Source organism: Malaclemys terrapin, chromosome 5, assembly GCF_027887155.1.
Source record: "Malaclemys terrapin pileata isolate rMalTer1 chromosome 5, rMalTer1.hap1, whole genome shotgun sequence".
In the NCBI taxonomy this organism is placed as follows: Eukaryota; Metazoa; Chordata; order Testudines; family Emydidae; genus Malaclemys; species Malaclemys terrapin.
The window spans coordinates 3,054,510-3,069,352 of NC_071509.1; the positions used below are offsets into that span (position 1 = coordinate 3,054,510).

At 52.7% G+C, this 14,843-nt stretch overlaps 1 protein-coding gene across 1 annotated transcript in view; it reads left to right on the top strand.

The window, feature by feature from the left end:
• The window catches only part of VAX2 (ventral anterior homeobox 2), a 52,319-nt gene extending 48,707 nt beyond the window's left edge, over positions 1 to 3,612 (top strand). Inside the window, exon 3 of the mRNA XM_054030941.1 lies at positions 2,989 to 3,612. Within this exon, the coding sequence (XP_053886916.1) occupies positions 2,989 to 3,468 (480 nt within the window). The 3' untranslated portion in view covers positions 3,469 to 3,612. The remainder of the gene's footprint in view (positions 1 to 2,988) is intronic.
• Positions 3,613 to 14,843: the final 11,231 nt, after the last annotated feature.

Genomic DNA, 14,843 nt, shown 5'->3' on the forward strand with positions numbered 1-14,843 from the left:
TCAGTGTAAACGCTCTATTTCGTTAAGATCGGCGTGTTTTAATGGTTACCAACCAATGAATAAACCTGGTTTTAGGAAAAGAACTAAAAAGCACAGATGCAAAGCTCAATAGAAACCAAGGTTTCCTGCCTGCTGATTTAAATCAGGGTTAAAACGGGTGATTTAAATCACTTTGATTTAAACCCACCCACCCTGCTATTAATGGGAGCAGCGAATGTAAATCACCAGGCATGGGGAATGAGCCGCTTAGCTCTTTAATTACCTCCTTGCATCCTTATTTGTAAGTTTGTCCGGCCCTGAGCGGTGCTGAGCTCCCACTCAATTGAAGAGGAGTGTATCCGGGCGCTCCGCACCTTGCAGGACTGGGCTCCCTGTGGGTTTCACGCTGGCGAAAGGGGCAGGATTGAGAGCCCTGGGAAATGAAACCCACTAGTTATCCCCAGGAAGGACAGAGTGTGGGGCATGCTCCCCCGTCCCCCACAACCCAACCAAAGTGTCTCCTTGCCCCTGGCTCAGAGGAACCAAGCCTGCAGGGCCAGAAGGGGCTCAGTGTCTGTGGCCTATTCAGTTTGTCTCCTGAGCCCCCAGTTCCTACCCCCGTTTATCCCCAGTGCTGCTTAGAAACAGGGAGGGTCCTGCCCAGCCCCGTGCAGGGAATTCCCCAAGAAGCTCTTGCATTGTGGGCAAGGGCACGCAGGAACCAGGGCTGATCCCAATGAATTGAGAGGAATTTCCCCCTCCCCAGGTTGCCATGCCCTCTCCTCTAGCCCCTCGCTGATCCCAGGATTGTGCCGCTGGCCCCAGAAGGAGACGCTTTTCTCCCGGAGATCTCAGTGCAGCTCCAAACTGGCCACTAGACAGTGCTAGAGAGGGGCAGCAGGTGGGTGCCCTTGACCCACCTGCTGGACCTTCAGGTGAGCTCTGGACCTCCACAGTGTGGTTCTTGAGGTCCTGTCTCCGCAGTTATAGCCTCTGTCCACAGGCCTGCGCCGTTCAGCCCAGAGGGTATCGTCTATGAGATTTGCCTAACAGTGGCCAGTGCATGTTGCTTCGATAGAAGTTACAGGCCCCAGCAGGCATCAGACTGTGCTATATCATAGGAGAGGGGTTTCCCTCCTGACCCCAGCTGGTCTGGTGCCCTGAAGCATGAGGATCCGGAGCCCCTGTCTTAGCAGGTGTCACTGCAGATGCTATTCCTGCCGTATAAATCTCCCAGGCTTTATCTAAGCCTGCTAAGCCACTTGCCTCACTATTAGCTTGGGAGAGGGTCCAAGACCCGCTCCTTGCCCGTGGTCCGGCAGCTCAGTGCAGCAGGTCTGCGGTGTCAATGGGTATGATGATGCGAGTCACTGACGGTCCTGCTGGCATGATTTGTCAATGACGTGGGTGAGTGAGATGCTCACTGCCCACAGTGCTAGAATTTAAACACATCTGACTGTCCATCCATCCCTCCATCCGTCCCCATCCATCCCCCCGCCTCATCCACCTCATCTCTCTCCCTATACAGACCCCTCCTTTGTCTGTCTGTCTTTCCATCTCATCTCTCTTCCTGGCATCTTGGTACCCAGCTCTCGCGCTGTCGCGCTTCTCTATCAGGGGCACAGTCAAGTGGGTCCTCGGCCCTTTGGCATCTAGGCAGTGAGGTCAGAGCAGGCCTAGGGTCGGCCACGGGTCAGAGGCAGCGTAGCAGGAGGAGCTGGTTGCTCTAGGGTGGCTGGGCTGCCTGGATTGGGAGGAAAAACAGAGACTTGGGATTTCGAAGGGCAAGTGTCATCCAGGGGTTGGAGGAAGAGCCTGCGGTTTTGGTGTATCTGGAGCCTACTCAGCCTTAACCCCAGCCCCACTCCTTGTTTCAGTGAGAGGCGGCCCTGCGCTGAGAGCTTCCACTCTGGACATCTCCAGAGTCCAGGCATGTCCACATCCGGGGTCTGGTTCATAGATGTCCAGGTCAACAGAGGCCGTTATGATGATCTCGTTTGACCTGCCGGACACAGGCCAGTGAATGCCACGCCCTGATTCTTTCTTCAAGCCCATACCTTGTGGTCGAGCTAGAGTGTGTCTTAGAAAGAGACACCAATCTTGCTTTGGACAGTCCCCAATGGAGAATCTGCCACGTCCCTGGGTTTGGCCTGGGACAGGCCACGTCCTCAGCTGCAGAGGTCGGTTCCAGATCCAGAAGCAAATCCACCAGAGTTCGGGGCTGCTCCGAGGTCTGGGTTGTGCCCATCTCTCTCGCTCGCTATTTCTATCCGGCCATCGCATTGCACTCTGGGTAAATGTGCTGAGCGGCGAATGGGACCCCTCCCCCAAAGAGCTTGCGGCCTAAAGGGACAATGGATGCAGCCCAGACACAACCTAGGGAGAGCACATCTGCTGGATCCATTGATCCCTCCACCTGCCACGTCCGCCCTTGAGTGCTCCATGTCACAGGAGCATCGTCTCCCCTGGAGGGACACAGCGTTTGCCACGGAGGGTCTTTTGCTCCAGATGTTGCTATCCCCTGGTGGCTGGAGACCGTTGTCTCTGGCTCCTGGGAAGGTGACTGGGTGACTGGGCTGCTGAATCCATTTGCTCTAGGATGTTTAACACGTTGTGACTGTCTCTTTCTCTCTCTCTTTTCCCATTCCCTCCTTTTCTCTCACGCCTTCTTTCTCTCTCTCTTTTCCCATTCCCTCCTTTTCTCTCACCCCCTTTCTCTCTCTCTTTTCCCATTCCCTCCTTTTCTCTCACGCCCTCTCTCTTCCCATTCCCTCCTTTCCTCTCACCCCCTCTTTCTCTCTCTCTTTTCCCATTCCCTCCTTTTCTCTCACGCCCTCTTTCTCTCTCTCTCTTCCTTCTTCCTTTCTTGCTTGGCTGCTCTTTCTTCTTTCCCTACTTCCTGTTGTGTGCTCTCTCCCCATTCCCCCTCGTCCCCCTCGCCTCCTTCATCCTGTTTTTCTCTCTTTTCCACTTCTCCTCCACTCTGTCTGTCTCCCGCCCCCCGCCCAGGTGAAAGTCTGGTTCCAGAACCGGCGCACCAAGCAGAAGAAGGACCAGAGCAGGGACTCTGAGAAACGCTCGTCCTCCACCTCCGAATCCTTCGCCACGTGTAACATCCTCCGGCTCCTGGAACAAGGGAGACTTTTGTCCGTGCCGGCCCCTTCCAACTTGCTCTCTCCAAATTCGAATCCCATCGGGAGCCCCGCCGGGAACGGATCCAGCCTGGCTCCCTCTGGCACCACCTCCCCTGGGCTGAGCAGTGGAAACAGCCCTCCTGGGACAGGAGCCTTCAGCCTGCAGGTCCCGTCGCTAGCATCCTCCTCTTCCTCACCCAGGCTCCCTGCCACCCCGCTCTGTTTCAGCGGCCCGCTCCTGGGAAGCCTGCACGAGCTACCTAGCGGCTACGGACTGGGGAGCTCTGCCTTTGAGCCTTACACGCGGCTGGAGAGGAAAGACAGTCCCATACCCAGCAAGAAGCCGAGTCTTTAACTAAAAACCAGTGTCAAAATCATCCCCACCCCCCGCCCCCACCCTGTTTCCCGCATGGGGCTGTTCTGTGGCCAGTGGAATTGCAAAGCCCGTTGAACAAATGTCCAGGTGACGTGCGTGTGACTGTGTCTTCCTGTCACGGAAATAAAAATACAGCTGCAGTCAACACCCTGTTTGACATGCTCGACTTGGCAGGGTTCCCCGGGGAGACGCACAGGGAAACCGCTGCTGCTGGGGGCCCCCCCGATCCCAGATTGCTAGAGGGTCAAAGACACCCCTCTTCAGGGTGCCAGCCAGGTAGTATTTATACACAGATGCTCTGTCTCTTGCCGTCGGGGCCAGGCTGGGGGAGCGAGGGACGGGGGAAGGTTTACTGGCACCATGTGTTATTCTGACTTTGCCATGGAGTGAGACTGCGCGGTCGCTGTCTGATCTATTTGATTGCAGGCGCCCAAAATCACCCAATACCCTGGATGTGGAGCCAGACCTGGACTGAGGCCAAGTGGGACAGGAAGCCCCAGGCAGCTAAAGCCAATCCCGGGGGGTGGGGGTTGGGATGTTACAAAATTCAGGGGCGGGGTGTGATGTTGGAAGAGCAGCTCCCCGCTGATTAGACAGGCAGTGCGAGCTAGTGGTTAGAGCAGACATGGGCGTCAGGGGTCCTGGGTGCTATTCCTGGCTCTGCCTCTGGGCAAGTCCCCATTTTGTGCCTCAGTTTCCCCATCTGTAAAGAACTTTGTGCTCCTTTGTTTAGGTGGCTTGGGAGAGTTTGGGGAGCCCGGCGCAGCAGGGGGAGGCTCAGAGTCCAGTCTCTGTGGTCTTGCCTTAATCTGTCCCTGTTGCACATGAGGACAGCACTACCCTCGCTTGGTTTGTTAATCCCATCAAGCTAGTGGGGTGTGCTTGAAGGAGGAAGCAGGTACTGTACATACAGGCTGGTATTTGTGCCAATGATCCTTTCAGTCCGCCCCACCCACACACACCCGCACTTTTGGCACAGAGAAGAGTGGGACTCAGAGAGCCCCTTGCACGGATCCCAGCCCCCCCTCACTGTTCTTCTGCACTGCAGCTGGGCCTGGGGGCCTCTGGCAGTTCTTCTGCAGCAGTGCAAATGCAGGTACCAGAGCAGCAGCTTTAAGGACCCAAAACTTTGCCTCCCCCCCAGGCCCAAAAGGGGTGTGTGGTGTTTGGATCAGCAGCCGTTGGCTTTTGACAGGGTATATCCAGCAGTGACAGCTTGCCCAGATGGGAAATGAATGGGGAGCCCTACAGATTGTATACAGCTTCTTAACAAACAATCTCTGGAGAGTCATCACTTTTATGTATCACACCAACACCCCAATGTCCATGCCCACTTGCCAAGCAGGATAATAAACACCGCTCCCAAGACGGCTGCCAGCCTGGACGATACGGCTGCTAGAAAACACTGCTATGCAGGGCTGTTAACTAACGTGACTCACGTTTTTACGGCTTTTCTACTAGGGACATGGGAAAAGAGCCTAAGACCCGAACATTTCCTTGTCAACCAACAGTGACAGCATGTGGGTTAGTCATTAAGGCCCAGACCCTCAATGGTATTTTGGTGCCTATGGGAGTTAGGCACCTCAATCCCTTTGACGATCTGGACCTAAGCCTTTAGCAAGAGCTTTTCTGACCCTTAAGATCACTCAGATGGTGTCGGAAGATTGAGGCTGGTCCTTGCCTTAAAGAGATGCCACCCGTGGAAAGTTTGTCAGTGTCAAACAATCCAAGTTCAAAGCAACTTGGGAATTTTCCTCCCTCCTCCCATGACAATTTTTGACCAAAATGAAAATGTTTCAGGTTTTGGCTAAAAATGCTTGGCTGTAGAAAACCAGCCTTTGTAGTTATTTGAGGGGTGGGGGCAGAGAGGGTTTAACTAAATGCTCAAAACATGGAAAATGGGCATTTCCCGTGGAACGTCCTGCGGTAACAGAAACCCAGTTTGCGCCGCAAAACGGTTTGGATTGAACATTTTTGAGCATTTCTCGTTCAATGTCGTTTCAGGCCCGACTTTGACCCCACGTGCCGCTGGCCATGTCAGTCGCCTGTTCTTATTGTTTTAGAAACCTGTGAAAGAGGGACACAAACAACAGGTGAAACAGACTAAGTGACTGGACAGGGGACAGCCTGAAAACGACTGGACAGAAATGGTTATCAAATGCACGAAGCAACCAAACTGAAAAGCAAAAATCGAACTCGTTTTCCTGTCTCACCCCTCGCAGTTCTAGCGTGCGTGGTGTTACTGTGACTACAGTGGGTAAAGGGTTTTCAGAGAGAAGAGAGATTGCTGGTATAGTACCCCGGTAACTGGACCTTACAGGTGGGATCAAGAGAAAAAATTGTCATCCAGATTTTGAACCCTCCCAAATTCAGACCCAGGTTTTGGTTCAGCCCTCTAGCAAGTGGGAAGCGGGCGCAGGCCTTTACAAAAGGGTTTCAAAAGCCCCCCGAGACTTATTGGAATGTGGAACTTCAGTTCTGGCCCATTTCCCGGCAGTGGGGATCAGACTCAGAAGCGTTTCTCCAGACTCCGCAGGCAGTGGTCGTTCAGATCAGATAATACCCAGATTCAAACCACCCTTGATCTGGTTCTGTGAGGCCCAATGAATGCTGGGCAGAGCTAAACCCAAAGCCACCCTGTTTCCCTCCCCCCCATCTCTAATTTAATCCCCCACCATGGCCTTGTTCCCGCCCTGTCTCTTTGCCGATGCAACTGCCGCAATAAGCGACTTCTACGGCTTTGCCACAGACACCCAGGGGTGTGTGACGTCCTGCTGATGGGCCTGACTGATCAGAGTCGAGGCTGTCCAGGACTCCTGTCTGCCTGTCCATCTGGGTCCTGGGAATAGGGAAATAGACACAGAAACAGGCCGAAAGCCGGTGAACCCAGGATGTGTGGGCTGTGTCAGAGGGAAGAATGGCTGTGAGAACACAAGGGCATTATTCGCAATGGGCCCGATCCTGCAGTCCTGACTTGGGGCCAAACTCCCATTGACTCCAGTGGGAGCTGGGCTGGCCTGCTGAGCACTTGCAGGTTCCTGCAGCATTGATGGGGTTGTGGGCGCTCAGCGTCAGTACCTCTCAGAATCGGGCCCAGACGGAGGGCCTGATCCTGACATCCACACTTATGCCCCTGCAAGCAGCCTTCTGGACGTCAACAGGCTTCTTTATGCGAGTCGACTTGGAAGGGCTTCAGGATTTCCTCCTGCTCTCTTGGCTCCCTTGCAAGCTTAGGTCCTGATCCTGCAAGCGGCTGAAGCCCCACTGGCTCTGAAAGAGATTTGGGGGGGGGTTGTGGGGACTAATCAGCTGAACACAAACTCCCAGTGTGGCCAAAAGGGCCAAGGGGGTCCCTGGGGTGCATAACCAGAGGAATCTAGGGTAGGAGCAGAGAGGTGATTTTACCTCCCCATTTGGCACTGGTGCGACCGCAGCTGGAATCCTGGGCCCAGTTCTGGCGCCCACCATTCAAGAAGGATGTTGATAAATTGGAGAGGGGTCAGAGAAGAGCCAGGAGAAGGACGAAAGGTTTCAAAAACTGCCTTGTTGTGATAGACTCCAGGAGCTCAGTCAATTTAGCGTAACCAAGAGAAGGCTCAGGGGTGAGTTGATGACACTCTATAAGTACCTACGTGGGGAACAACTATTTAATAACGGGCTCTTCCGTCTAGCAGAGGAAGACCTCACAGGATCCAATGGCCGGGAGTTGAAGCTGGACAAATTCAGATTGGAATAAGGTGTAAATTTTGTAATGGAGGGTAATTAACCATTGAAACAATTGACCAAAGGCCGTGGTGGATTCTCCAGCACTGACAGTTTTTGAATCAAGATGGGATGTTTTCCTGACAGCCTCGGGTCTAGGGATTATTTCGGGACAGGTCCCCGGCCTGGGCTATGCAGGAGGTCAGACTAGATGGTCACATGGTCCTATCTGGCCTTGGCATCTGTGGCTTTGATGGCAGGGTTGGGCCGCACAGGCCTTCAACTGGCCATTGACAAGTCACAGGTGCCACCACCCCCACCCTGATTGTAAACTAGGACCCGATCCTGACCTGCCCCCATTGAGACCAATGGCTTCCATGAGGCCAGGATTTGGCCTGTGGCGTATTGTGCTTGGATTGCTGTCTGCTGCTTAGCATGGTGTTTGGCCTGGCCTGGCCTGGCTATCTGTAAGGGGTTCCCCCCGCCTCATCCCTCTCTCCCACCTCCTGCCACCTCTCGGGCTCAGAGCTCAGCCGGACGCTGCTGAGTCTCCTGGCAAAGGCTCTTTTGCCATGAGGTTGCAGATGGGTTTGGGGCCAGGAGGGTCCCTTTGGTGCCCCCAGCAGCCTGCATTAAAGGCCCGGCTTTGGGAAGCAGGAATGGATCAAGCCAGACCCATCGCTATTTTGGCCTGGTAGGGCCCAGCAACCCCCACTTCCACAGCCCCCAAACCCAGCACTTCTGCTGGTGCTCAGGGTGTCCCTGCATTGGGGTGATGAGGAGGGGGCGGAGTTTGGAGGCTAGGGCACATCCCACTGCCTAGCACCCAGGTCAGGCCCTGCCCGCTGGGCGGAGCCCAGGTCACTTTATCTCCTGACACCCATGCAGACTCGCTCACCAGGTTGGAGCTTTGCGCAATATTTGCCGAGTCTTGGGAGTCGATGAGGGTGGGGTGGGGTGGCAGGGGTGTGTGTGCAAAGATTAGCCCTTATAGGGACAGATGATACCCACGAGCTCGCGTTCTGCCCAGGGAATCCTTAGCAAGGTGCCAGTTGACCTCGCCCGCCTGGCACTCCTCCCAGTGCCCACTGAGATCCCAGCTGCAAATGCCTTGTTGGTTTCAGGGAAGTGACGCCGCTGTCACCCTGGGCAGGATCTGCCCTGGATGTTTGGGGGTGGGTGGGTTTCCCCTGCGATCCTGTCAGCGATTGTGTGTGCAGGGTGGGAGAGAGAGGTCATGGGATTGGGCGGTGTGGTGACACAGGGCAGGATGGGGGCTGAGGTGATGTCCTCAAGACCAGGATTGATGACACCCTGTGGCAACTGGGATGGGAGGAGCCCCTTGAACTACACACTAACATGGGTTCTGTCTGATTTGCTCCCCTTGTTCCTTCCCAGCTATCCTGTTCCCTCTCTCCAGCTCCTCTTTTTATCTTCATTTCCCCCCCTTTCCCCTCCCCCTCTAGCTGCATCCCCCGTCCCCTGCTCGGCTCTCTGTGTTTAGCAGAACGGGGCCACGGCGCTTTCAGGGTTTGTTACAGCCCCCGGCTGCGTTTGGGCGGGGACAGGACGGGGGGTTAGCAACCTCGCCATTTCATAGCATTGGGCCGTGTCCTCTGTGCCAGAAATGCTGCCCCTCAGGAATGAGCAATGGAGAGTGGAGACACCTTTCAAGGCCACTTAGTGGGTGCGGCTAGGCTAGGCTCTAGGTTGTAACTGTAAAGCTACAGGTTCAAATCCCCTACATGGTGGAAAGGTCATTTCTCATCCTGGGGGGTATAAATCCAGGCACCAGCGGAGGAAGCACGTGCTAAGGGGCAACATTCTGTCCATTCTTGGGGCAGCACAGTCCAGGTGGTTTGGGTTTTTTTGTTTTTTGCTTGGGGCGGCAAAAATGGTAGAGCCGGCCCTGTATAAATCAAAATCCTGGGGCTTCCTGGCAAGGTAATTAATGCAGCATTGGTCAACATACCTTTTGCAAAACCGGCTTGCCCACCAATGGGCCTGTTTTCATGGGAAATTTTCACCTGGGTCCCGGTCTTTCAGCAACAAAAGTGCAAACTGAAAACAGACATTTGTCAGTAAAATTTTTAGCTTTTCAACAATGGAGCAGTTTTACCAGAAACCAATTATTTCAATCCGTTCTCCCTCCGCTTTTGGCTCCATTTTTTGTCTAAACACAAATGTTTCATAGAAAATATTTACAAATCAGTGACTTGCTGGCAGCCACTGATTGGCATTTTCCACACCTGCTCTAGTTAAAAGCAAAGCCCTGTACGGGTTATGCCAAGGGTTTCTGTGGTGCTTTTTATATAAGGAATCTTTGGCCTAAATTCATTCCCACCCGTGCCCGTTAGTTGCTGTTTGTAAACCCCTATACGGTCATTAGTGGAGTCAACCATTCGTCTTTCAAAACCCAGACCCCGGTTTGGGAAGGGTACTTATGCACATGCTTAAAGTTAAGCATGTGATTCAGTGCTTTGCTGAATTGGGCACTAAAAGCACATATCTCTACTGCTTTAACTCAGTGACCAGCTCCACAACGGCTCTCAGGAGTAACTTGTTTTCCTCTATATGGACCAGTCTTTTACCCTTAGCCAGTGTGTTAAACTCCTCCCCCTATTTTGAAGGGAAATATTTAAAATAAATGTTTTTATAAAGAAGGTTTCACTCATTTTTTTTAAATTCAATATCTATGAAATAATATTTATCGTGCATGTCACTGTCTGAGCACTTTGCAAATATTAGCTAATTGGCACTTTTGGGAGGTAGCAAAGTATCACTATCGCTTTTTCATATACGGGGAAACTGAGGCACAATGAGGGGCCTGTGAGTTGCCCAAAGTCATAGACATCATTGGCAGAGCCCAGAATAAAGAGCTTCTCTCTCCCAGGCCCAGAGCCTCAAAGGTGCACCTAACACCATTTGGGGATTTGGGCCCCGGTCCTTTGCTTAGACAACATCTCTCTATTCTTATCAGGGTTTGTTACCAGAGCTGGTTTACAGTTCCCCAAATTTGACTTTTCCATGGACTTTTTGGTTGACTTGCAACAAAAGTTGCAAAACAAAACAACTCACTTGTTGTGAGCAAGACACGAGAAGTCATTCTTCCGCTCTACTCTGCTCTGGTTAGGCCTCAGCTGGAGTATTGTGTCCAGTTCTGGGCGCCGCATTTTAAAAAAGATGTGGAGAAATTGGAAAGGGTCCAAAGAAGAGCAACAAGAATGATTAAAGGTCTTGAGAACATGACCTGACCTATGAAGGAAGGCTGAAAGAACTGGGTTTGTTTAGTTTGGAAAAGAGAAGACTGAGAGGGGACATGATAGCAGTTTTCAGGTATCTAAAAGGGTGTCATAAGGAGGAGGGAGAGAACTTGTTCACCTTAGCCTCTAAGGATAGAACCAGAAACAATGGGTTTAAACTGCAGCAAGGGAGGTCTAGGTTGGACATTAGGAAAAAGTTCCTAACTGTCAGGGTGGTTAAATACTGGAACAAATTGCCTAGGAAGGTTGTGGAATCTCCGTCTCTGGAGATATTTAAGAGTAGGTTAGATAAATGTCTATCAGGGATGGTCTAGACAGTATTTGATCCTGCCATGCGGGCAGGGGACTGGACTCGATGACCTCTCGAGGTCCCTTCCAGTCCTATAATCTATGAATCTATAAACAAAAAATTGCAACAGCATTTTCACACTTTGCCTCCTACGTTTTCCTACAAGCTCTGGGGCTGGTGGCCGTTTTGGAAAGGTCAGCATTGTTTATTACATTTTTTGGCTGACATATGGTGTTTCGACAGGAAAAAATGATACACTTCCCAAAAAATACATTTTTGCCATTTTTTTCTTTTTCATTTTCCCTCCAGCTCTGTTTGCAATCCGTTTGTCTGAAAAACCAACACCTGGAATCGGGGCCTTATGCTAGCAAACTGCTTCCTGTTAATGTTCAAGGGCATTTCCTGGTTTATTCCTGGTGAGGAGTATTTCCGACCTTTTGAACTTGGACACAGCCACGTGCGGCAAACTTTGTGCACAGATCCTGTCATTCAAATACGAAGAATTTCATATTTGCCTGGAGGCCCCAAACTTGGCAGAAATAGAATCCTTATGATTTAAGGCCAGGATCCTCTCACAGAGGGGCATCGGCAAGCAGAAACGTCTCTTTTGGGCAGTTTATCCCATATCTGCCTGCTGCAGGTTTCATACACATTCCTCTGGTGCTGGCCCCTGGCTGAGACCAGCTCCTGGGCCGGACAGTCATCTCCAATACAGCCGTCCCTTTGCTCCAAACCCTGAATAAGGGCCTGGGAAATAGTCATGAGGAAGTTTGACAACTTTGCAAGGGTTCTCGTGTCTTGTTCTAATTTGGGGAAAATGGTCCGATCTGGTGACAAACACATTGCACTTCGAGAGCTGTTTTCTGTCCTTGTAAATTTCGAGGAAGAAAGGGCCGACTTTCCCCCCCGTTTTCTTGCAAGAGAGCCTCCAAAGTTTTGAAATTCCAAAATGTCATGACACAATTAGGCTTTGGGAGCATTTGAAATGTCACAAGTTTGGATGTAAAAAAAACAAACGAACCAACCCCCCCCAAAACCCTACCAACAAACTGTCCATACTTTGGAGATGATTTTGCAGAAAGTAATATACTGGGGGAGAAAAGCCACTAACAGACCTAGAACAAAATGGCAAATCTTTTTCCTAAAACTCCTGGGTGGAGGGACAGGATAATTCCTATTTTTACCTGGCTCAAATCCTGATCCTGAGCTGGCACGCTGCTCATTCCTTACTGCACAGAGAGTTCCTTCCAAAGTCACTAGCGTCCCCTCCAGAAATGTTCAGACGTCTGCTTTAACCAGTCAATGAATCACCATCAAATCTGATCTCAGCAACACCAACCATTCAGGAAATAGCCCTGTAACCCTACTGCCCCCTCTCTCTCTCTCACACACACACACACACAGTTCTAACAGTCTTGAACACCAGAGATAAATCCTGGAAATGTATCGTAACGTGTACAATTTGAAAAAGAAAAAATAAGTACTGTCTGTAAAACTTTAATGAACAACGTGGTTTCTGATGGTTAATAAAAGTGATGTCATGATGCCCACCTGCCTTTTCTTCCTTGCCGTCAAAGTACGCGGAGCAAGCGGTTGCTGTGAACCAGCCCCACAGTTTGAACGTCAGAACGCCAGCAGGATTGCCCACTTGGACTATTTTTAAGGGGGGAAAATTGAAGCAACGTTCCCAATGTCCCCACCCCCCGTGTTAAACCAGTTCAGCAAAATATCAACTTTCTACAAATCAAATCTGAGAAATGCTGTCAACCCCCCACACTGGAGCAACCCAGTGCTCTCGCGCAACCCTACACTAACAACCCAGTGTGTGCAGCCGGCGTTTGTGGGTGAGCGGACGATAACCAACCCGGGGGAGCAGATGAGATGTGGGGCCGGGGTAGGGGGGGTGTATAAGAGAGGGAGTCTTTAAGGCCCTGGTGTGGCAGAAAGACCGGCCTAGGGAAATAAAACGCATAACACAGGGTCCCTCACATCCACACAGTGACACACACACACACGGGCTCTCTCACAACACTTTCATCCAACCATAGACATTAAAGCTGGAGAAGGGGCTGCTGCCTCTCCGCCTGCCCCAGCCCAAAAGCAGGAATGGGCAACAGATCACTCGCTAATTGCCCTGCTCTGTTCATTCCCTCTGGGGCACCTGGCACTGGCCACTGTCGGCAGACAGGATACTGGGCTGGATGGACCTTTGGTTTGACCCAGTACGGCCGTTCTTATGTTCTCGTCAGTCCTCTCTGCAGTCCAGCCCGGTCTCATACACCCCCCGCCCTCAGGGCAGCCGGAGCACTGGGACCATTGGATCTGCCCCACTCTGCCCACCAGGGACAGGGAATCACTGAGCCCTAAGTGACTGGACCAAGGCCACAGAGTGAGGCAGTGGCAGAATGGGTTAGCTCCTGGCTTGCAGGCCGGTGCTCAGATTGTTGGGCCGTGCTGAAAGCGCCACAAAGACTGACCATGCTGCCATCCACACACAGCTACACACACACACACACACACACACACACACAAAACCACGTGTACAAGCACACACAATTATACACCCTTCTCCTGCATGCACACACATTACAAAACCTCCTACACACACATTTATCTTCTCCTCCAAACAGACACAATTTCACAACTCTCGCTCCACCCACAAAAAAAACCTTCCGACTCCCTCAGGACACAGATACACAACCCCACGCTACACACAACCATCACCTATTCCCCCCACCACATAGCTACACAACCCCCCATTACACACAGCCACCATTTGTTCCCCCAACACACAGCTACACAGCCCCCTGCCACATACAACCATCATCTACTCCCTGGCACACAGCTACACAACCCTCACCACACACAACCAACCCCTACTCCCCCAACACACAGCTACACAACCCTCACCACACACAACCAACCCCTACTCCCCCAACACACAGCTACACAACCCCCTGCCACACACATAACCACCTACTCCCCCGGCACACAGTTACACAACCCCCTGCCACACACACAACCACCTACTCCCCCAGCACACAGGTACACAACCCCCTAACACACAGTCACTGCCTACTCCCCCAGCACACAGGTACACAACCCCCTGCCACACACACAACCACCTACTCCCCCCGGCACACAGCTACACAACCCCCTAACACACAGTCACTGCCTACTCCCCCAGCACACAGGTACACAACCCTCTGCCACACACACAACCACCTACTCCCCCCGGCACACAGCTACACAACCCCCTGCCACACACATAACCACCTACTCCCCCGGCACACAGTTACACAACCCCCTAACACACACACAACCACCTACTCCCCCAGCACACAGTTACACAACCCCCTAACACACAGTCACTGCCTACTCCCCCGGCACACAGCTACACAACCCCCTGCCACACACACAACCACCTACTCCCCCAGCACACAGCTACACAACCCCCTGCCACACACATAACCACCTACTCCCCCAGCACACAGCTACACAACCCCCTGCCACACACATAACCACCTACTCCCCCAGAACACAGCTACACAACCCCCTAACACACACTCACTACCTACTCCCGCAGCACACAGCTACACAACCCTCTGCCACACACACAACCACCTACTCCCCCAGCACACAGCTACACAACCCTCTGCCACACACACAACCACCTACTCCCCCCGCACACAGGTACACAACCCCCTAACACACAGTCACTGCCTACTTCCCCCGCACACAGGTACACAGCCCTCTGCCACACACAGTCACTGCCTACTCTCCCAGCACACAGCTACACAACCACCTCCTCCCCCTGCACCCAGAGCTCAACGCAGAGCCCTGAGTGCGGTCTCACTCAGCCACCCCCAGGTGGGAGCTCTCAGGTGACCTTCACCTGCATTCAGGGCCTGGGGCTCCCAGCCAGGTGCTCAGGCTGCCCCAGTTTACAGTCAACAGGGGCCTGTGTGGGCAGGTCTAACCCCCGCCGGGCCGGGAAAGGGGCAGATCTGACCGGTGTGGGCCAGCGAGGGACGAGCAGGGCAGCGTAACCCTCTGCTATAAAACCCCCTGGCTCACTCCCGCCCCAGCTGTGCCCAGCG